This window comes from Sorex araneus, chromosome 7 (assembly GCF_027595985.1).
Source record: "Sorex araneus isolate mSorAra2 chromosome 7, mSorAra2.pri, whole genome shotgun sequence".
NCBI lineage: Eukaryota > Metazoa > Chordata > Mammalia > Eulipotyphla > Soricidae > Sorex > Sorex araneus.
This window is the reverse complement of record NC_073308.1, coordinates 30,198,723-30,222,568: the sequence shown is the minus strand read 5'-3', so window position 1 is coordinate 30,222,568 and position 23,846 is coordinate 30,198,723. Positions and strand designations below refer to the sequence as shown.

Sequence of the window (23,846 nt, the reverse complement as noted above, 5' to 3'; positions counted from 1 at the left end):
ATGTAAATTAGATTCAATTTTGTTGGTGCAATGGTTGGCAAAAGCAAAATATTACTAATCACATAGTGTCTAACTATACTCACACTATGTATTTTATGAAGCAATCATAAATTACTTTCTTTAATAAAGAAATATGAGATATCTGCTACCAAATGTATATCCTTTATGGAAATGAATCTGCCCTATTGTGTTACATCACAGCAACACTAGAAGACAGCATAAAACTGAGAAGAAAAAATGTTGATACAAAAACATCTGAATTCTTCATTCAGCAACTGTAAGATAAATATTTACCTCTACATGTTGGAGGACTAGGAGACCATCCAAAGTGATAGCACTGAACTGACTCTGGTCCAACTCTCTCAAGTTTATTTCTACAAGAGAATTTCAACACCTCTCCAATTCTATATTTTTCTTTTGAAGGAGAAGCCAATATGTTTTCGTCTAAATTCGGGACAGTGCATTCTTTTTCTATACAATGATAAAACAGATGAATGAAAATATGAACCCAATCATTAGCAAAGTAAACTTCATATGTCACATGAATATGAGGTCTACAATGTCAAATAAGTCCTCTTCCAGGAAATAATAAGTAGTCATTATTTTAAGTGTCCTGTAATTTCATTTTGGCATCTGAGTGATGCTAATTTACTGAGCAGCAATAGACCCCATCAATATTTGGGAAATCAACTTGCTTGACTGAATGTAAATTTATCAACATATATATTAATGTAAACACTTGTATTATTAAACCATAAATGTTACCTGTCACATTAAAAAAATTCTACAATCTTTAAACTGCAAAGAAATAAGAACACTGTGCCCATTTAAAATAATTGTAAAACTTGAAGGCATAAAGGCGTTTCAATGTACTCTAGATGACAAATAAAATCATTAGTAATGGAGAAATTAAACTTAAAAACCATCTCATTTAAACATGAAATGCATTGTGCTCAGAGCTGATGACTGGGTGTCAATTAGGGGTCCTGAATGTATACATAATATACTCTTGTGTTCTTCCACTCTTGTTTGTAGTTTTGTTCATATTGGGAGGGGTGCTCTCGAAAGTGGGTCTCAAGAGTACAAAGATGCATCTGCTGTCCACCAGGGGTTGATTCAGTATAAGGACTCAAGGACCTGATGCTGCTCTGGCTTTCTTGTTTCAACATCTCTGGGTCATTGTTGGGGAAACATGGCATCAACAGCAAACAAAAGAGCTTTATTAGAGGGGTCGGAGAGCTAGAACAGAAGGTAAAGCTCTCGCCTTAATGTGTCTGACTCAGGTGCAGTCCTCAGGGGATCTGGTTCTGGGAGCACCTCGAGGAGTGATCCCTGAATGCTGCAGAGCCAGGAGTAAGCCCTGAGCACAGCCAGCCTGGTGTGGCCCAAACATCCAAAGACATGAGCCAAAAAAGTAAAGAGAGCCTGGATATAGGCTAATCATAAAATATCAAATTGCCTCTATTCTCCCTTTTCATAATTTCTTTTTAAAAGTACTCACCATTGAGTGAGAGTCTGATTTAGCTATTTATGATATAATTCTTTCCATATTACCTCTAGCTTCAATGTGAATCCAGTCTCAGGCTTTATAATGCTTGAGTTTTTTGTGTTTTGTTGTTCTTGTTGTTGTTGTTTTCAGGTCACAATTAGAGAAGCGCAGCACTTACTCCTAGCTCTGGGATCAGGATCACTCCAGGAAGGGCTCAAGTAAACATAAAGGGTGGGAGGTGGGGGAGGCAGGGATGCAACCTAGGTTGGCAGCGTGCAATGCAAATGCCCTACCTGCTGCACTCTTGTTCCAGTCTAGATGCTTGAATATCTTAAAACTAGGTCCACTTCTTTGCTCCCTCACCTGTTGCACATAACTCTGTACCCAGAAAACTTATTTAGGAATGCTTCTTTGCAAAGCTGCATTACTAAATGGAGTTAAAATACCCACATCTCTATTTTCTAAATCCTTGAATTCTTTTGCTTCTTTGAATAAAAGATAGTTGAATCTGACAACTCTGGATAAACACTGTATGCTGAAAATAGGTAAAGGAGCAAAACTGATAACCTTCATCATCTGTATTACAAGCCATAATGCCCAAAAGGAGAGAGAGAGATAGATAGATAGAGAGAGAGAGAGAGAGACAGAGAGACAGAGAGACAGAGAGACAGAGAGAGAGAGCAAGTTTCTATATATATATATTTTTTTTGCTTTCTGGGTCACACCTAGTAATGCACAGGGGTCACTCCTGGCTCATGCACTCAGGAATCACCCCTGGCGGTGCTCAGGGGATCATATGGGATGCTGGGATTTGAACCCAGGTCAGCCGCGTGCAAGGCAAATGCCCTACCCGCTGTGCTATCACTCCAGCCCCAAGTTTCTATATTTATATAATGTGGATATCTTTAACTAGGACACAAGATAATCATCCTTCACTCACAAAGCCATAACATATAGGATCCAGAAAGTATAGTACTGTAACAATGCATTGTGTTCAACATAGATCACCCTCTTTGTGCTTCGAAACACCCATCCATCCTAGTTCACATTAAGTTGCAAGATAACACCTTGATTTATATTATAATTTCTTAAAAATAGCTCTAGATAATCATTCATCTTATGATTCTGTAAAAGAATAAAAACACAGAAACAGGACTTACCACGACAAACAGGTTGATCAGACCAACCATTGCGCTCACACACTATGGAACCACCGGTCCTTCCTGCTTTGGTTTCATAGCCAGGTTTGCATTGATACTCCAGCTGATCATTGAGTATAAACCGTGTGCCATTTCTTTTACTTAGAGCATTCTTAAATCCCGGCCTATCACAAGATTCTAATGCATATGAGAATTAGATGTTTCTATTCTTACATTAGGAATTAATCTAATGGTGCAACTCCCATCCCAAAGGGGTTAAAAGTCATATTCTTTAGTATGCTTTTCAAAGGTATTATAAGATTATCCAGAAACATCAAGGACAGACCACTGATTGGAGTTACTCAAGAGGAAACAAAAGTTTCTATATCTGCCTTCTTGAAAAATTAAACCACATTATTTTCATTCAGACTTATAGATTCATAGCACACTGATAATAAATTGTGTCATAACAGATTTATGCATTTGAAATTGTATTTGTTTGTTGTCACTTTTGCCCACAGCCAGTGAAGGTCAGGGGTCACACTGAGCTTAGGAATCACTCCTGGTGGTGCTAAGGGGACCATATTCCAATGCTGGGGATTGAACCCAGGTTGGCCATTTGTAAGAAAAGCACACTACCTATTACACTATCTCTCTAGCTCAGATTTGTGCAATTTTTCACTAACTATAATTCATTTTGTGTAGTACTGTACCAACAATATTAGAAGTTCTAATATATATAACAGTGAAAAAAATATTTATTAAATAAAAGGATTAATTTTAATGAGGAAATTAAATTTTAAAATATTCCACAAATCTCTTATTTTTCAATATATGCAATTGTAAAATGCACACACAATTTTGTTTTCTTAAATATTTTACTAGTGGTTTTTATGGCTATTAATTTGAATGCATACATAGTTCTATTGTTTTAGAATTAGTGTGAAAAAAGTAAAATGACAAGAAAATTTCATTTTCAAGAAAGTTATACTAAAGTAATGTTGATAAAGCTTATAAAGATTTACCAATTTATTTCAAATATGAAAATTTGTTAAATACCCAGGTAGGTTGAAATTTACAAAAGTAGCGTCAAGGCTAATAAAATAAATATTAAAGATATTTGTCTCCCATAATAAGTGTGTTACAATCTTGAATCGAATATCACTTAGTGCAAAATGACTTTGACTTGAGGGCAATATTTTCTTTTTTTTTCTTTGGCTGACGTACATAGAATAAAAATGAAAAATAAGCAACAAATCATTCAGGTTAAATACTGAAAAATTATTCACCATGTAATCATATATGTATATATGCATATATTTATTTTGCTTTTTGCATCCCATCCGGCGATGCACAGGGGTTACTCCTGGCTCTGCATTCAAAAATTATTCCTGGCAGTTCTTGGGAGACCATATGGGATGCTGGGGGTGGAACCCAGGTGGGCGGCTTGCAAGGCAAACATCCTATTGGCTGTACTATAGCTCCAGCTCCTAATATTTTCATTTCAAAAAATAATTTCCAATTTTGGAATAGAGATTGTGACACTGAGTAAGGCACATGGAACTCAAATAAAAATACACAGAAGCTTTTTTACCTTTTGAATGAGTTCTCAATTACATTGTACTTTATTCTACTGGCATTTGGCTCACACATGGAGATGCTCAGGGGTTGCTCCTGCCTCTGCACTCAGAAATTACGGCTCTTGATTCTTTGAGGTCCATTTGGGAAGCCAGAGATAAAACTCAGATGTGCTGCATGCAAGGTGACCTGCTATACTATCTCTCTAGCCCATATGCTGTGTTTCAAAGTGAAAATTACTTGAACTGAAAGGTATCCTGATATTTTCCCTTACAGAACATTTATCTTAAATGCCCCAAATTTTTCTATGTTTAAAAAGAAAGTTATTTATTTTTAATACTTAATTTTTTATTTTCTTTGGGTTTTGGATGACACTCAGTATAGTTCAGGCATCAATATTGGCTCTATGTTCGAATTACTCTGGAGGGCTCAGAGAACCAATACTTATATTTTCTGAAATATGAAAGTACATTAGTACTTCACCCCAACTTTTGAGACATTATTTACAGTAATCCTTTGTGTAATGATGACTAAGATCATGAATGCTAACAATTACTTACTAAAGCATTTAGGTTGAGCTGACCATCCAGTTAGCTGACAAGTAATTGTTCCTGAAGTTTCACCATTTGCTGTTGCAAAGCCTGGTTTGCACTTGTATTGTGCTTGTTTATTTATGGGATATTGAGTAGTAGCTTCAGAAAAAAAACCATTCTGAATTTCTATGTCTGAATGTGAACATGTTTCTAAAAAGGAGAAAGCATGAAGAAAAGACAAATATGCATTAAATAATCATTTTCATAACAAGTTAAATAATATATAATCATATGAAATAAAATTTTAAAGAAAAGATTTTAATATGCCAGTTCTTTTGGCAGAGAAAATAAATTGAGTTTCTCAAGAGATTTTATCAGCATATATTATGAAAAATTTATTGAGGTCTGGAGGAACAGTACAGGTGCTAAGGTACATGTTTTGTCTATGGCTGGTCCCAGCTCCATGCCTCGTGGTACTGAGGGCATCCTGTGTGCAGAGCTGAAGGGCTCTGAACCCTGCTGAGGTGGGCAGGTATCCCATGCACTGCAGGGCCAGAGAACCAATGAACACTCTAGTCTTTGCATTGAACTGCTGCTGGTTGGGGACCCCCGGTTGGGAAACTTAAAGAAACAACGTTGAAGCAAAGCAATATAAAAACACTCCATTTTCTAATCTGGAATCATGAGAGATTTGCTTGTCTAAGAAGCATGGAACCCTTCTGTTATAAGGATCGTATTATATCCCAGAGCTCTTCATATATTGAGGTCTGTACTGTCTTATTTTAAATACTGCCTAGTTTGGCTCTCTCTCTCTCTCTCTCTCTCTCTCTCTCTCTCTCTCTCTCTCTCTCGCTCACTCGCTCTTTAATGTCGGAGTAGTGCTATTTATTCAGTTATTGATTCAGCTGATTGAATTGGATATGAACTCTATGTTTTTTTTAAAAAAATATTGGATATCTGAGATAGACCATTACAAATGTGTTCATAATTGGTTGTTTTAGTCATACAAAGATCTAGCACCCATCCCTCCACCAGTGTACCTTTCCCACCACCAATGTCCTCCCGTTCCCCAGAACCATTTCCCAAGCCCCCACCCCATGCCCCCAGCCTCCTTCTATGAGAGTCACTTTCCTTCTTCTTCTCTCTCTCCTTTTTGTTTTATGCATTATAGTTTTCAGGACAGGTGCTAAGACATCATGATGTTTGTTGAAGGCATTTGGTATTTTTATCAGAATGGTAAGGCTGGAGTAGCTTTTCAATTGGGTGGAAGCTTGGAGTGGGGATTTGATTGCTGAGGCTTCTGGAAGTACAGAGGGGGGTTGTGGAGGGAGCACATCCCGACTCTAAGAAAGCCTGGAGATTTCAGTCCCAAAACACGCATACCAAAATTTTCAGCAGATTGTGTCTTGGTGAGATCTGTCCTGAGGTGGTGGAATCAGGCTTGGGGTATGGAGGCGATTTTGGATTGTGGAAACAAGCAGCAGCTCAGGACTCTGCTTGGGTGGTCAAGGGGAAACCACACCCCCTCCAATTTACCCTGGTCTCTTCAGACATGTGTGAGTCTGAGCTTAACTTCTGCCTTTTATCTCTTTTGAGATTTATTTTTTGGTTCCTGAGGCAAGGTCAGTGGTAGAGCTTACAGGGTGATGCTGGAGTTGGTTTGTGGTGGTGACTGCCAGTGCTTCCATGAGTATTAGAAAGTGGGGGGAAGTAGCCCATCCCAACTTTGAGGTAGCCTGGAGATTTCAGTCACAAAATCTGTATGCCAGAATTTTCAACAGATTATATCTTGGTGAGGTCTGTCCTGAGACAGTGGAATCAGGCCAGGGGTATGGTGATGATTTGGGATTATATAAGCAAGAGGCTGCTGAGGGTTCTGCTTGGGCAAGCCACCAGGCCAACCTTTCCCCCCTATGATTTACCTCACTCTGTTCAGCCATGTGCCAGTCCAAGATGAACTGTGGCTTTTGATCTCTTTTGAGACTTATCTATGGGTCTCTGAAATAAGGCCAATAAATTAGCTGTCACAACTGAGTTGGAGGTGGTTTGTGGATGTGACTCCCATATACCTAACTTTTGGCCCTTTAATTTCCCAGTAAACTTATTCCCAATATGCTGGGGTCTGGCCAAAGGCAAAGCAATAATTTTGGGGTATTAGGAAGCCCAAAGACACCATCAGGCTGCTCTTCCACTTGCTCCAGAGGTACAGGTTGACCTCTTCTTGGCATCATATTCCCCTAGTCTGATTCTCTTAAGAAACCCAATTGCCACAGCTCAATTTAGACCCTGATCATCTCTGCTTAGGCCCTTCCACAACAGCTATTACAGCTTTTGACACTGAGAGTGCAAAATGTTAGTCTTGGAAATTCTTTTTCTTATTATTTTTTTATTTTTAAACGACTTAAATTCTTGCTTAATGCCATATGAATTTATGCTTTTCAATCAATTTGATGAATATCAGCACATTCATTCAACGATCTTCTAAAGCCAAACTTACAGAATGCCATTTTATTCAGAGCACATTCATGTCAGTTACTACTTGTCTTTCCAGAACTCAACAGTTTTTCAATATTATATGTATCAAAATATTTTGAAGTGATTAAAGAAAAACATTGTAAATAAAACTTCATAAGATGGGATAAATTAGTTATGACAGAGAAATTTGACCATTATATTTATATAAATTAAAAGAACATGAAAACTGATTAAGCAAATTCATTGCAAGAAAGTAAAAAAAAGAAAGTTGGAAAGAACCCCATTACAAAGCCAGTTACTGAAAGCTTTCCAAATCAATATATAGTTGGCAATACAACTTGTTCATACAATTCAAGCATCCATCAAGAAATAGCCCAAATTATAACCTCACATCACCTCTTAAATTACTAGAAAAAGACCAACAAAGGAAACTCAACAAAGCAGAAGGGGAGAAATATAAAACCTTAAGAAAATTCAATGTAATAGAAACAATTCTACAGAATAACAACAAAACCAGCATTGCCTTTTAAGTAGAAGAAACAAGAATGTGAAACTAGTCATTCTAATTCAATTTAGAAAGACACAAAAGACAGACGATTCTAAAACACCATATCAGAAATAAAGGAAATTCTAAAAAATACCACAAAAATTTCACAGTATCATCCAAGATACTATAAAAAAAAGATTTGTCATGAAATTGGAAAACCTAAAAGATATAAATATTTTATCTTGGAATTCTTTAATCTCTCAAGGCTAAGACAGAAGGAATCAGCATACCTCATTAGTTACTAGTGAGGAAATAAAAATAATAAATGTATGTCTCCCTCAAGGGATTTGGAAATAATACAGTGATTAGGACACATGATTAGCTTGGTCCAGATGCAAGTTCAACTGCCAGCACTGAATGGTCTCCCAAGAGAGCTTTTCCCACAGTCCTCTGGAGTATCCCAAGTATCTCTAGCCTCACAGGATCTGGTCAACATCAGATCTTCAGAGTTTTACACTAAACTGCCACCATAGCTGACGATGAATTTCCTGTGTGAGCCCTGAGTCTCTGAGCTTCACTTTTGATGCCCAGTTTCCACCCAACAAAAACATACACAAATCAAAATAACCAACAAAAGAAGTCATATTAAAATAAAAGCCCCATTCAAAAGGTTTTACTAGACAATTTTTCCAAACTATTAAAGAAATTTTCCTTTTTTTATTCTAAAATATCTTTTAGAAGGGGGGCTGGAGTGATAGCGCAGAGGGTAGGGCATTTGCCTTGCACGCGGCTGACACGGGTTCGATTCCCAACACCCAATATGATCCCCTGAGCACCGACAGGAGTAATTCTTGAGAGCAGAGCCAGGAGTAGCCCCTGTGCATTGCCAGGTGTGACCCAAAAAGCAAATAAGTAAATAAATAAATAAAATGACAATTTTAAAAAAATTTCTTTTAGAAGGTTAATGAAACTGGAATTATCTGGACACTTTTTGTTTTGTTTTGTGTCTGGATCCCACATCCCTACATGCTCAGAATTTATTCCTAGATCTGCCCTCAGGAATTTCTCTTGGCATTAGTCAGGGAACCATATGGATTCCTGAGACTGAACCTGGTTTGGCCACATGCAGAATGCCTTACCTTCTGTACTGTCTCTCCAGCTCAGCCTCTGAGGCCACTGTTATCCTGATATCAAAAACAGACAGAAGCAGTATAATTAAGAAACTTAAAGAACAACATCCATGATGAACATAGATGGGAAGATCCTCAACAAAATCAAGATGAACCAAACCCCAGCCCACAAAGCATTAAAGGAATAATAAACCATGATCAAGTCGGACTGACATGAGGGACACAGGTTTGGTTAAGTACATGCAAATCAATACAGTATATCACACCAATACGAGCAAGGAAATGTGGATTTTGTCGAATGTTTCTCTGCATCTATGACTTAAATCTTTATTCCTTTTAGAATAAAATACCCATTTATGATAAAAACCCAGAACAAAATGGGGAGAGAAATTTTCCTCAATATACTGGAAGGCATTTACAAATTCAAGCTAACATAATACTCAATGGTATAAAATATATTTTTTTCAAAGATCAGGCCCAGGAAATGGATTTCCACTCTCACCACAATTCCACCTAGCGTCTAAGTCTCTTCACAGCAACAGGACAAGAAATGATATTAAAGGGAATCCAGAGAGGAAAATGAATCACACTTTTTGTAGGTAACATAATATCATACTTATTAAAAAAAACCCTAAAAATTATGAAAAACTCCTAAAAATAATATATCCATACAGGAAAGTGGCAGAAATTCATTGTATTTTATATGCTAACAGTGGAAAAGAGAAAAATAAAAATAAAGCAATGTCATTCACACTGTGCCCTAAAGAAACTAATACCTGGAAATCCACTAAACAAAAGAGATGGAAAACATTTAAAAAAAGTATCAATCATTGAAATAGAAGAAAATGCAAAGAATTTGAAACACATACACTGTTAATGGTTTGAAGGATTACTATAGTTAAAATGGTGATATTACATATTCAGTGCTATACCTATCAATATTCATGTGACTTTTTATAATTATTTCAATTGATTGATTGTCACACCCAGCAATGCTCAGAGGACACTCCCTGGCTCTGCACTCAGGTATAAACTTCAGGCAGTGTTCAAAGGACCATATTGGAAGTCAGTTGTTGAACCCAGGGCAATTACAAGTAAGATAAGCATCTTATTCATTGTAGTATCTCTCTGGCCCATTGTAGGGCTTTTTTAAAAAAAAATTGTTGAATCATCATGAGATAGTTACAAGCTTTCACGTTTGGGTTACAATCACACAATGATCAAACACCCATCCCTCCACCAGTGCACATTCCCCAACACCAATATCCCAGTATACAACCCCTTTCTCTCTTTCCCCCTGCCTCCATGGCAGATTATATTCCCCATACTCTCTCTCTACTTTTGGGCATTATAGCTTGCAAAACAGACACTGAGATTTCATCACGTTTGGTCCATTATCTACTATACGTCATGCATCTCCCATCCCGACTATTCCTCTATCCATCATTTTCTTAGTGATCCCTCTCTATTCCATCTGTGTTCTCCCCTCTGCTCTTGAAGCAGTCTTTCAGCTATAGGGCAATCCTCCTGGCCCTTGTATCTACTGTCCTTGGGTGTCAGTCTCATGTAACTATTATTCTATACTTCAAAAACTAGAAATTGAACTTCCATATTACCCCACAATACCACTATTGGGAATATATCCCAAGAATGCAAAAAACTACAGTAGAAATGACATCTGTACCTAAATTTTCATTGCAGCACTGTTCACAATAGCCAAAATCTGGAAACAACCCGAGTGCTCTAGAACAGATGACTGGTTCTAAACGTTGGTACATCATACAATGGAATACTATGCAGCTGTTAGGAGAGATGAAGTCATGAAATTTGCTTATAAAAGGATAGACATGGAGAGTATCATGATAAGCAAAATGAGTCAGAAATAGAGGGACAGACATAAAAGGACTGCACTCTTTTTTTTTCTTTTTTTTTTTTGCTTTTTGGGTCACACCTGGCGATGCACAGGGGTTACTCCTGGCTCTGCACTCAGGAAATACCCCTGGACGTGCTCAGGGGACCATATGGGATGCTGGGATTTGAACCCGGGTCGGCCGCGTGCAAGGCAAACGCCCTACCCGCTGTGCTATCTCTTCAGCCCCTGCACTCTTTTTTTAGGGCATTTTTAATGATATAGAGTAATAGGTTAGATGAAGTGATAATTTTCCCAGAATAGCCAAAGATGTTTCAGGAAAAAGAAGATGAGAAACTCTCCTTTACGTATATTTTCTTTATCAGGGAAATACAAGTCAAAATATGACTTCCCACCAGTAAGACTAGGACCTGTCCAAAAAATGGGAATATACCAGTGCTAACAAGAATGTATAGAAAAGGAACTGCTCATGAGAAAGATTCTTGGTTCAGCCTTTTTGGAAAATAATCACAACCGGCAATTCCACTTCTTGCATATATCCGAAGGTTTAGAAAACACTATTGCGAGAAAAGACATTGTACTTTTGTGTTTAGTATAGGGAGATCCAGATTAGCCAAGTTCCAGGAACAGCCCACATGCCTAAGAACAGAGGAGTAGATAAAGAAACGAAAGTCCATATGCACAACAGAAGACTGCTCAGCTACATGAATTGGTGACATCCTGCAGTTTGCTGCAATGAGGATGGAGGTAGATGATATTATGGTCTCAGTCTATTAATAAAACATTTTATTGTGGTTTGAAATTGATAACTTTTATTGATAATATTCAATATAAAAATTGTTGAATTCCAGTTTTGTTTCACACATATGAAGTTTTATCCCTTTTCCAATGCACTATTCTGTGGCAGTGTCCCCAGTTTTCCATCCAACCCCAGCCTGCCTCTGCTGCTTATACTTTCCCCCTTCTATTGTCCCAGTGCTCCCTTCTCTAGTTTTTCCTACTCATCCCTCCCCCAGTGACAATCTTCCTACTGAAGACAACTTTTGCCCTTCCTCTCTCTTGACTTTGGCTATTTGATAGTTTCCTACAAGGATTCTTCATATCACACATATGAGATAGAGCATTCTAATTTTTTTGAGTCACACCCCGCAATGCACAGGGGTTACTCCTGACTCTGCACTCAGGAATTACCTTTGGCAGTGCTCAGGGGAACGTATGGATGCTGGGAATTGAATGTGGGTTGGCCGTGTGCAAGGAAAATTCCCTACCTGCTGTGCTATTGCTCCAGCCCTGAGATAGAGCATTCTGTGATGAAACTGTGTTGATTGAAATAAGTCAGCAGGAGGACTAATACAGTGGGAATTCTTTTATTTTAAAAGAAGAATTAAGGCATGAGTTAAAAATGTAATTCATAGCTGAATTTCATGCATATAGTCTTCAAGAATAAATTCTTTCACATGCGAAATATTTTTTAAAAAGCTTAGAGAATACATGTGTTACTTCCCTACTATATTTGTTTATGTCCTACAGATGAGAGAGATCATTCTCTCTTCCCTTCTCCCTTGACTAAGTTCAATGAGCAAAATACTAAAGATCTATCCACATAAAAACAAACTGTATGATTTCATGGGTGTTTTTTCAATTTTTTTAATTGAATCACTGTGAGATACGATTCCAAAGCTTTCATGTTTCAGTCATACAATGATCAAGCACCCATCCTTCCAACAGTGCACATACTTCACCATCAATGTCCCCTGTATACCCTTCCCCCTTTTTCCAAACTGTCCCTGCCTCTGTGGCTGACAATTTCCCCCATACTCTCTCTAATTTGGGGCTTTATGGTATACAATATAGATACTGAGAGGCTATCACGTTTTGTCCTTTATCTACTTTCAGCACATATCTCCCATCCCAAATGATCCCTTCAACCCTCACTGACTTAGTGATCCCTTCTCTATTCCAGCTTGCCTTCTCCCCAATATTCCTGGTCCTTGTGTCTACTGTCCTTGGGTGTCAGTCTAATGTTATGTTATTTTATATTCCATAAATGTGTGCAATCATTCTATGTCTGTCCCTCTCTTTCTGACTCATTCTACTAAGCATCATACTATCCATGACCATACACTTATAAGCAAATTTCATGACTTCGTCTTTCCTAACAGCTGCATAATATACTGCATAATTTCATAAGTTATGAAAGAGAAGAAAGAGATATTAAAAACAATCACTTTCATAATAATACCTATGAAAATCAAGTACCTTGGAATCAATTTCATGTTTTCTTATAAAGAATTTACTTACAGTCTTTGAGAGAGAAATAAATTCTCCAAGCCATACAAGGATTTCTAAGACTTCCTATGAGCCTCCATTTATGAATCCTCCTACTCTACATGTTTTTTTCCCTGTTGGGAGAAGTTGCATGAAAGGAAGTCTTTCGGTGTGGGGGGCTTGGGGGGTTAGGTGGGGTGGGTTATTGTGGTTCTTGGTGGTGGAATATGTGCACTGGTGAAGAGATGGGTGTTTGAGCATTGTGTAACTGAGATTTAAGACTGAAAGCTTTATAACTTTGCACATGGTGATTCAATAAAAATGAATAAATTTTTTTTAAAAAAGAAAGGGGCTTGAGCATTAGCACAGCAGGTAGGGTGTTTGCCTTGCACGCGGCCGACCCGGGTTCGATTCCCAGCATCCCATATGGTCCCCTGGGCACCACCAGGAGTAATTCCTGAGTGCAGAGCCAGGAGTAACCCCGATGCATTGCCGGGTGTGATTCAAAAAAAAAAAAAAAAGAAAAAGAGAAATAGAAAAAAAAGAAAGTCTTCCCTCACACTTGTAGAACCAACCCAGCTATAGATGGCATCCTCTTTGCTTTCTCAATAGCAATGCTGAATGCTGTCGTCTTCCTTTCCAGAGGACTGACAGTTGGCACTTTGGGTGCAAATATTAGACATCTACAAATGCTTGGCTTTTACAGTGAAAAATGAGCCAGTTCATGGCACGAGAATTGGGTGTGAGTCAGGTGTGCAGGGAAGTAGGTGGGTCCATGAGTGAAAAGAATCAACAGGCAAGGGTTTCCATCAGTCTAGGAAGTGGGGTTTCCAGAAGGTCAGAAAACTGGTTAGTAGGATCCATTAGTGGCGTTTGAACCTCTTTTTTGAATGCCATAATCAGATTTCAGCAACTATGTGAAAATATTTCTGCTAGAGTCTCAGAATCCCACAATGATAGTCATCAGGGTGAATGTCAGCAAGCGGGTCATTTGCAGAAGTCACTCCTATCCTGCCGTCTTGCTTATCTGAGTCTTTCCTACAGATTTCAACGTTTTTTTCTATTTTTCTGCATTCTTGACAGATACTTATCAAGAAATATGTGTGCTATCCATTCATACACAGAAAACACAAATTTAAAATAAGAAAAGTATATAAGCAGAAAAATAAAACATAAGTTTAAAAATGAAACATAATTTTAAAGAAAGTTCCATCACTGTATCAATGTCATCCCATTGCTCTTTGATTTGCTCAAGTGGACAACAGTAACATCTCCATTGTAAGACTTGTTACTGTTTTTGGCATATCGAATATGCCATGGGTAGCTTGCCAGCCTCTACCTTGTGGGAGAAATACTCTCGGTAGCTTGCTGGACTCTCCAAGAGGGGCGGAGGAATCGAACTTGGGTTGGCTGCATGCAAGGCAAAAGCCCTACCCGCTGTGTTATTGCTCCAGCCCAAGGAAGTTTTATAAGCAGAAAAATAGGAAAGTATCAGTTACATATATGAACTATATGCAATTGATACAAATTAATTTAAAAACATAAAAACAAATCAAACTGGTGGTGAAGACCCCTTTACTTACTGATTTGCTCGCATATGGGAGGAGGAGACCAGCCATTCTCTGTACATTTCATGACTGTGTGCCCATTTGGAAGACTAAAGCCAGGATTGCACTCAGGTATCATCGATTCACCTTGGTAATATATTTTTGATATCCATACCCCCTTTCCATTTTTCAAATGACTGAAGATGCATTTTCCTAATAATTATTAAAATGAAAAATAAAAGTTTAGTAATTTCACATCGGTGTCAGCTGAGGATGCTAAGTGTAGGGATTATCTAATGCTTCTTACAATACAATAATTTTTTTTTTGCTTTTTGAGTCACACCTGGTGATGCACAGGGGTTATTCCTGGCTTTGCCCTCAGGAATTACTCCTGGCGGTGTTCAGTGGACCATATGGGATGCTGGGAATTGAACCCGGGTTGGCCGCATGCAAGGCAAATGCACTACCCGCTGTGCTACCGCTCCAGCCCCTACACAATAATTTTTTTAAAGACAAATTATTTTTCACTATTATTTATCTTTTCTTTTTGTAGTTAAAATATGTATATGTTACACTCATAAATTTTCTATTGATATTTCTAGATAATTTTCCACAAAAACAATCCTGGTACAAAGACCTACTTTGCTGTTCAACACTGGGATGTGGGGAAAAGGTTGAAAGAGCTGGAATGCAGGCCTGGCATGTACTAGGTTCTGGGTTGCATGCCCCATCCTGCATAACCTTCTATAGCCTGGTAGCCCCGAAGACTGCTGGGGAAAAATTCTCCACTCCCATCCCCACCAAATGTCATCTCTTTGTCTTATTGTGACAAACACAGTCAAAACAACATTTACTCACTCTGGCAAGACGCTTCTGGCTTCCATCCTGTTTGTGTGCACTTGATGTATTCCCAGGTGCGTCTCGATTGTGTCACAAAATTTTCATAACAGCTATAGTAGTACCCTTTTCCTACAGTTGCTGGAAACTCTGGATTGTATCTGTCATCTAGGAATCCATGTGTTATGTTTGGAAATTCACAAGGTTTGACTTGTAATGTAAAAAGAAGTGTAATTATAGTCAGAGCTTTAAAGGAATCAATTATAAATCTTATTATGCATAAAGTATATTCTGTATGTTTACACTTATTTCCTGGCTTTCAAGGACAAGAAAAGTTATAACATTTAATTGATAGAGGTATGTGAGCGTGAGGTCCTTCCTAATAAAGGTATATTTTTGGGATTAGAATGAGCTTCAGTCATAAATCTTGTGTCTTGCCTTTTAAGGGTCTCTGTTTGATCCCCAAGGTTACACACACACACACATACCTGTTCAAACATATGTGTATATGTGTATCTTATGAGACATGTAATGCATAAACTTTTTTTAGACTCTCCAAGATAAAAATTGCTCACATATATTTAATGAACTCTCTTTAAGCCTAGTCCCATTCTGCTTGTGTGATAACAATATTTATTTTATCATTCACAATTTCATTTTTATGTTTTTTGTCATCATTAGAAATCATTGGTATGTCTTTTACTCTAATACAAAGCAATGTAGGCAGATAGAAGGGTTTATTTGCTGTACAAACTAATATCTATTCGCTATTTCTTTTAATTTTTAGAAAAAACATTAAATGTAGAGAAGCAGAATGTTTGGTTGAACATATTGCCCTGAGTAGTATTTCTGGGGCTGAAAGAGAGTATATCATATTAGGTGCTTGCCATGCAAATGACCAACCCAGTTTTCATCTCAACATTCCATATGATTCCCACAATTCACAAGGATTGATTCTTGAGTTAGGAATAACCCTAGAGTATCATCAGGATTGGTTCAAAAAAGACAGGAAAGGATAGAACAGATGACTGGTTGAAGAAACTCTGGTACATCTAGACAATGGAATACTATGCAGCTGTTAGAAAAAATGAGGTCATGACGTTTGCATATAAGTGGACCAACATGGAAAGTATCATGCTAAGTGAAATGAGTCAGAAAGAGAGAGACAGACATAGAAAGATTGCACTCATCTGTGGAATATAGAATAATAGACTATAAGACTAACGCCCAAGAATAGTAGAAATAAGTACCAGGAGATTGTTTCCATGGCTTGGAGGATGGTCTCGCATTCTGGGTAACTCAGGGAAGGGATCACCAAGTAAAATGTGGTTGGAGGTCATGTGGGGGAAGGGTGATGCGGGCCGAATACAGACTAGAGACTGAACACAATGGCCACTCAACACCTTTATTGCAAACCACAACACCTAATCAGAGAGAGAGAACAAAAGGGAATTCCCTACCATAGTGGCAGGGTGGGGTGGGGGGAGACGGGACTGGGGAGGGGGGAGGGATGTTGGGTTTACTGGTGGTGGAGAATGGGCACTGGTGAAGGGATGGGTTATCGAACTTTGTATGGGGGAAACATGAGCACAAAGATGTATGGATCTGTAACTGTACCCTCACGATGACTCTCTAATTAAAAATAAACTAATATATAAAATAAATAAATAAATAAATATTTTTTAAAAAAGACAGGAAAGGAAAGGAAAGGAAAGATAGAAAAGGAAAGAAGATATCTATCCATAATCAAATCAATGAATGAAACAATTAATTTATTAATTTATAGAAATATTATTCTTGCTTTGTTCATTGGGTGATCTATTTTGAGAGGGTAATGCATAGAGAATTATAGGTCACACCTATCAATCCTCAGGACTTATTTTTTGCTCTGAGCTCAGAGAACATTCCTGGTAGTGCCCTAGGAACCATATTTAGTGCTGGGAGTTAAGTAATGTTGGCAGCATGCATGCAACTCCTGTACCTTCACTGGCCTCACATCATAATTTTTAGCTTTCAGGTATCTAAGATAATGAGAATTTTTTTTAATATTTCCGTTGGAGAACCGGAAATTTTTAATTTCTTATTTTCAAATGAGGAATGTCATTATATTTATTGTTATTCTTATACACTGAACTGTGATTTTTTATTGCATTTCCTCTATCCCATTAAATTACTGGAGAAAATAAATAATAGAGTAGGCCAGAGAACTTATCAAAAAACAACTTACCAAATATCTTTTAAGTATCTGACATATGTATTTAATGAGTTGGGAACTTTCTAATAAACTACTGACCTGGCAGTCTCCCTATGCTGTCCACAAGAATTTCACAACTCTCTTGTGAAGAATCCTGTTGATATTGAGATACAGTGTGGTGCTGTACCATTTCATAAACCAAACATAAAAAATGAAATAACTCCCTGATAATTATTACACACATTATCTCCTACTGATAATATTTTCTTCAAATTCATGCTTTGTAAACTTATCTTGAACTTATGCTGAGTTAGTTAACATTTTGTCTTTCACTTAATAACTGCATTACTACATTCTCTTCATGGGAGATCCAATTTAATTATGGTACCACTTCTCAATAAGCTGTGAAATATAAAGAAAAGAAATATAATTGCACATGTAGAAATGAATTTCTATCACCTGAAATGAAATACTGAATGAAATATATCAATGATAGTTTTAGGAATATCACAAGGCATGATTTTAGGGAATTCTCCATCTTCCACTCTCATCCCTTGACAAAGTGAAGAACTACCTGCACTTCTCTGTATTGGTGGTGGTCTGAGTGACTCACTTCTTAAGAAATTATATGTCTTGGGGCCCAAGGGACAGTTCAAGAAACTGGAACACATGCTCTGCATGCTGGAGGCCTGGGTTCATTCTCTGGTGCTTCATGGTAGCCCTGATCATCGAGGGCATCCCTCAAACAGTAAACCTGGAGTAACCTTCAAGTCCTGCCTGCAAAACCCAAAATCGGATAAGCAAAAGGCAGTTATGCAGTTGTAGTGTCAGTATTTGTCAGCATTTGTTCTGGACTCATTTGTCCCAGATTTGGCATGGAAATTTCCTCTCCTATTGCAGACCACTAACCCTAGAGAACATCAGCTGTCCTTCCAGCAACCTATGGCCCTGCCATGTAGTTAGCTGTGGATATTTCCTGCCCAAACCATGTGAGAATGTCATCCTAGAAGCTGGTGCTCTTGCCTAGCCAAGCTATTTCCTAATTGCAGCCTAGACCACAACCTGTCTGCGACCCAAGAGACTGTGACTCAGAAATAGCCTGGTAAGTCACTTCCAAACTCTCAAGTCACAGAAAGGCTGAGGGAACATAATTGTTCTTTTGAGTCAATAGTTTGGTGGAAAATTCAAACCCAGAATAAGTAGCCAATGCATAAATGTTAAATAGCACTATGATTACCCAGCATCTTTCTTGTATGTTTGTGTTCTAATGTAATTACATTATATTAGAGAAATAGATATATCCAGTCCTAATATTGGATAGCAATTTTAAGAGTTTTGTACTTTGAACTTTTTTGTTCTTTGGTTTGGGGTTGCACCTGGAAGTGCTCAGGGTTTCCTCCTGGCTCTGCACTCAGGAATTATTCCTGGTGGTACTCCGGGGACCACCATATGGGACGCTAGAAATCCTGCCTTGGTCAGCTGCATGCACAGCAAACGCCCTGACTACTCCACTATGGCTCGGCTCTACCAAAACTTCTCTAATATTAAGATGTGCTCTTGATCCTCCTTAGAACTGGCTGTCTTGAAATTCAAAGAATTCTTCTAAAACCTCTATTTTCTAATAAAGAGCAGTTAGGGAAATATTTATTGTGCCCATATTAACTTTTGTTCCTTAGGTTTTTGGTTTTTTGTTGTTATTGCTGTGCCACATCTTGCAGTGCTCAAAGCTTGCTCATGACCCTGTGCTCAGGGATTTCTCCTGTGAGGGTTCAGGAGACGATCTTCAGTGCCAGGAAGCATGCCTGGTTCAGCAGTGTGCAGGACGAATACACTTACCTGCTGGACAAATACACTTACTTCCAGCCCCATCTACATGTTTTTGTGCTTAAGAGGAAGTGATTTCATAACTAAGTGGTAAATAAAAAGTGGAACTTACAAGAACATCTTGGACTTGGTACCCATCCTGCCACTGTGCATTTTATTGTTGTTCCCCGAATTATAGGGTAAAAGTTATTTATGCACTCGTATGTGACTAAATCTTCACCTCTATATGTGGATTTTTTAGGTCTAATGATTCCATTTTGAATATAAAGAGGAGTACATGTTACTTTTGAAGAGAAAAAAAAAGATATGTGAACAGTAGAAATTAGTATGCATTGAAATAATCAAGTATATAATAAATATAATGTAGTGGGTGGAATTTTTTGTTCGTATCTGCTAAAAATAAATACAACCTCAGGTATTTCCTGCTGTATCACTCAGATTTTCAACATTCTTTTGGATCTGATGTCCCCATTCCTCTCCTGGTCTCTTGAATCTTTTCTTCTCTTTCACCATCACAATTAGGTTTGAGGTTGTTTGTGGTCTTGGAGCAAGCAGACGCCATTGGGCTACACTTGCATGCGACAAGGACAAATGGAGATGTTACTGGCGCCCGATCGAATAATCGATGAAAAACAGGAGAACAAGTGATACAGGTGATTTCTGTGGGCTGTCCTTGTTTAGTGAACATTCTTTGCTTTGATTACAAAAAACTGCTTTGGATGATAAATATATCCTATTGTAGATTAACTGGATTGATCATCTGTTTCATTTTGGCAAATGCATATTGTATTTTCTTTATACATTGGGGTAAGCATGCAGGCATTCAGGGAAGCACCCAGCCCAGACCTCCACATCCTCCTAACCCCATGAAATAAATTAAGGGAAAGTAAAAAACCAAGACCCAAGACTACAAAAATCTCACCTTGTGCACACAGAAATTCAAGACAGATCAGACCTACCCCCCTGCACCATTGCAAACCCCAAATAGGCTTGATCCTTTACAGAGAGGAAAAACTTCAGCCGGGGGAAACACTGCTATAAGGACACAAAGGAAGAACACCAAAATCTTCAAAGCTCTTCCTCTTTACCAATAGCTGCTTAGCTCTCATATCCATAGAAAACTGCAGGCCATGGAAAGTTGAAATATCTCTCTTTAGGCTAAAATTTAATAAATATGATTTATTCTAACTTCAAGTAAAATTCATATTTTTGGGTGCTGCCTGGAGGATTTCAGAAAGTTGCCACACTTCAGCCAAGAATTCTTGAAGAAATATTCTGAAGAATATTGATATAAAAGCAAGTTGTCTTTGGAGAAGCCCAACATTTTTTGCCTGAGTGCACTACTCTTTTCTCATTCCCTCCCCTTTCTCAAAGCATCTAAATGAAACCTGCTTTTACTTCATAGCTCCTCTCTTCCTGAGATTCTTTTTTGAGAGTAAAAGTTAAGGACCAAAAGGCCTGGGTAAGGTAAGCTTCAAGGCTTGCCTTGAAGTGGGATTTGCTGTGGCCTGAGAGCTTATTGGCTCTCGCACACAGGAAATTGTACCCCAGTCCTTTGAGTTTCCTTCCCCACTTGACCATCTGGTGCTGAAGTCTCACTCCCCATCCAAGTTTTCTGTCCGGAACTTGGCTATAGTTCATGACACCATCACTGTCTAACACTTGTATGGCATGAGAGCAACGATAATCTCAAAGAAGAGATATTCCTCGCTGCTTGCATCTTAAAAAATATAGACATGGAATTAGATAAGACACAAGGTTACAGTGAAGCTAAGTGTCCAGATATATAGTTGAACTGACCTTGCCCGTGAGCACAGGATCCCCACCCGATGAGGATGACACTGATCAGAATCCACATTTCAGCTGTTCCCAAGAGCCCATGAGTCTGAGCAGACAAGTTGTGCTCCTTGAGCTTTGACGAGGTTTGAGGTCAGAGGTTTGTCGCTTCACTAGAGGTAAGTGCAAGCTCAACTCTCATTTTACGTGCAGTTCCAGGAACCCAGAAAGCTCAGGCCACTTAGTAAATATCAAAGTTCAAAGAAATTTGCATGAACTCTATTCCTATGTAGTTTCCCAATACTTCATTTTTTGACAACTTGCATGAGAGAAAGAACTTGCTTCAGAGATTATTTTCAAAAGTCATAGAAAATAATTTTAAATTATACGTTTTTTAAAATAGATGAATACCTTCTTAGCCAAGTGAATCATCCATGAAAGGTTTTGAGTTCATGGCACTATATTTTTTCATATATTTCATTTGCCTTTAACTGCTTAGTTCCTTAGCCACCTATGAAAATCAACCATATATTTAAACCCTACTTGACCAACATTATTATAATAAATAAACTTTATTTATTATTTCTGTGATTTTTCTTTTAATTCAAAATGTCCTTCTTAAAAACTAAATGCCAGCACTTTCTGTATAGCTCTTCTCTTTCTGAAATTCGCCTGCATTTTCTAAAATAATCTAGTTCTGTCATCAATTTCCAATAGTTTATTGTTTGTTCAACTGTTCAACAATTTATAGTCTTATATTGTATGGGTCAGAGGGCAGTCATCTTGGTCTTGTAGTTGGCGAAGGACAGGTGAGAGTTGCAAATACATTTCCAGGCTTCTACTGCACTGGCCATCACTGCTGCTCTTCTCTCTTTGAGGTCTTCCTTTATCACATCTCTGCACAGCTTTGTGAGCTCGGACAGTAGCTTATGGTTGCCTGAGGCTCATGCCAAACCACATTGGCGAATGAGCTCAAGAGTTTCCTAAGACAGGTGTCTGTTTGTAGTTTTCTCACTCTTGGCATTCTTTGAGCAGTCATGGAAGTGCTGAAGCAGTCGATCATAATCCTCATTGATGTTGTCAGTGACGGCATCTTCGCACGTTGCTGCAATAGTGCCAAAGAGCTCCCAGTTGGTAGTAATTCTGGGAGTTCTCTTTTTAAAGTTAAACTTTGCAGACCTTTCTCCCCTCTCTGTGAAGTAGAATTTTTCATGGTGGAAACGGTGGTCCGATCCTGTTTGGAATTTTGGGACAACATCGATATCGGTCAGGCAAAACCTTCGATTGAATATCATGTGGTGAATTTCGTTGTGGAACTGTCCACCGGGAGACTCAAATGTCCAGTGTTTAGATTCGCCCTCTGGGACTGTGAGTTACCATGGATGGTCTTGGTCAACATGATGAACTCAGACAGTCTCTCTCCCTGTTCGTTCCATTCTAGGCCATGGGACCCAATGTTCAGTTATTCAGGAGACCTTCTCAGACCTATCTTGGCATTAAAATCACTGACAATGATCTTGTAGAATCATGTCTTTATATAACTTCTTTATAGAACTTCTCTAGCACCATGTAGAACTTCTCAACTTCTTTATCGTAGTTAGATGTTGGTGTGTAGGCGACAAAGGTAGAAACTGCCGGCAGTGAGCCACATCTATTCAAGTATAATCTTGAAGCTCTAATATGATTGTGAGGGTAACAAGTAAATCAAGCCCATGCTGCCCAGTACTTCTGGAAGTTCCTGATCCACATGGGCATCTCCTAGTGCTGAAATTGCTTCCACAGTCTCATCTAAGAATCCCGAGGAAATTGTGGAGAGAGCAGCCCAGCTGGCCATCAGAATCATGGCTACCAATTCCAACCCACACAGGGGAAAAACCAAATAATAAGTCTCTAGACACCTGTATTAATAGAACCCATAAAACTGCAACACACACAAACACATGATAAAATTAGGCTGTTTCAGTGAGAAAACAGAAATAAGAATATTGTCCAATGTTAGAGAGGATGACTTAATCAGGTACATCCACAGAATTAGTATATTGAACTAAAAACATCCTGACTACCCATGATATTAGGATGACAGAGTTCAAACAGAAAGCAAGTGGGTCACCTAACAGATATCAGTGGCTAATTGATCTACATCTGTCCCTGAGAAAAGAAACCACTGGTGAGCCAATGGGGAATCCCCATTTAACCTGTTGATTTTCCCTTCTACCTACACTGAGCTCGGGATGGGGAGGGAAGCTGGAGCCCATCTCCTCTGAGGAACCCCGGGGAAGACAGCCAGGTGTGCGGGCAAGAGACTCTGTGTCACTCTCTTCTGAGAGCTTGCTTTTAAATCTATCTCTAGGTGATGGCCGTTGAAGCTCCAGCTTCCCTCCCCACCCTGAGCAGAGCTCCTGTCGGCCGAAGACCACCGGAACCTAGCTACAGCCATGCTGGAGGCCCTGATCTACACGTTCGGACAGGCCTCATGCATGAGGTACCGGCAGAGGAACCCAGGTGTGTGTAATTCCAACAACTGTTCAACATCAAGAGAGAGATTTAAAAGCAAGCTCTCAGAAGCGATATCTTGTAGCCTACTTTTCCCTCTGGGAGAAACTGGCAATCTTCTGAGAGTTTCCTGCCCACATTGGACAGCCTTGCAAGCTTCCCATGGTGTATTCATATGCAAAATCCAGTAACAAACTGGATCTTAT

At 38.5% G+C, this 23,846-nt stretch overlaps 1 protein-coding gene across 1 annotated transcript in view; it reads right to left on the bottom strand.

Annotated features, from left to right (window-relative positions):
• The window catches only part of LOC129406512 (complement factor H-like), a 42,645-nt gene extending 21,368 nt beyond the window's left edge, over nt 1-21,277 (bottom strand). Inside the window, exons 1-5 of the mRNA XM_055144579.1 lie at nt 21,172-21,277; nt 15,375-15,563; nt 14,553-14,729; nt 2,650-2,826; nt 295-471 (exon numbers count right to left, since the gene is read on the bottom strand). Of these exons, the coding sequence (XP_055000554.1) occupies nt 295-471; nt 2,650-2,826; nt 14,553-14,729; nt 15,375-15,563; nt 21,172-21,229 (778 nt within the window). The 5' untranslated portion in view covers nt 21,230-21,277. The remainder of the gene's footprint in view (nt 1-294; nt 472-2,649; nt 2,827-14,552; nt 14,730-15,374; nt 15,564-21,171) is intronic.
• Nucleotides 21,278-23,846: the final 2,569 nt, after the last annotated feature.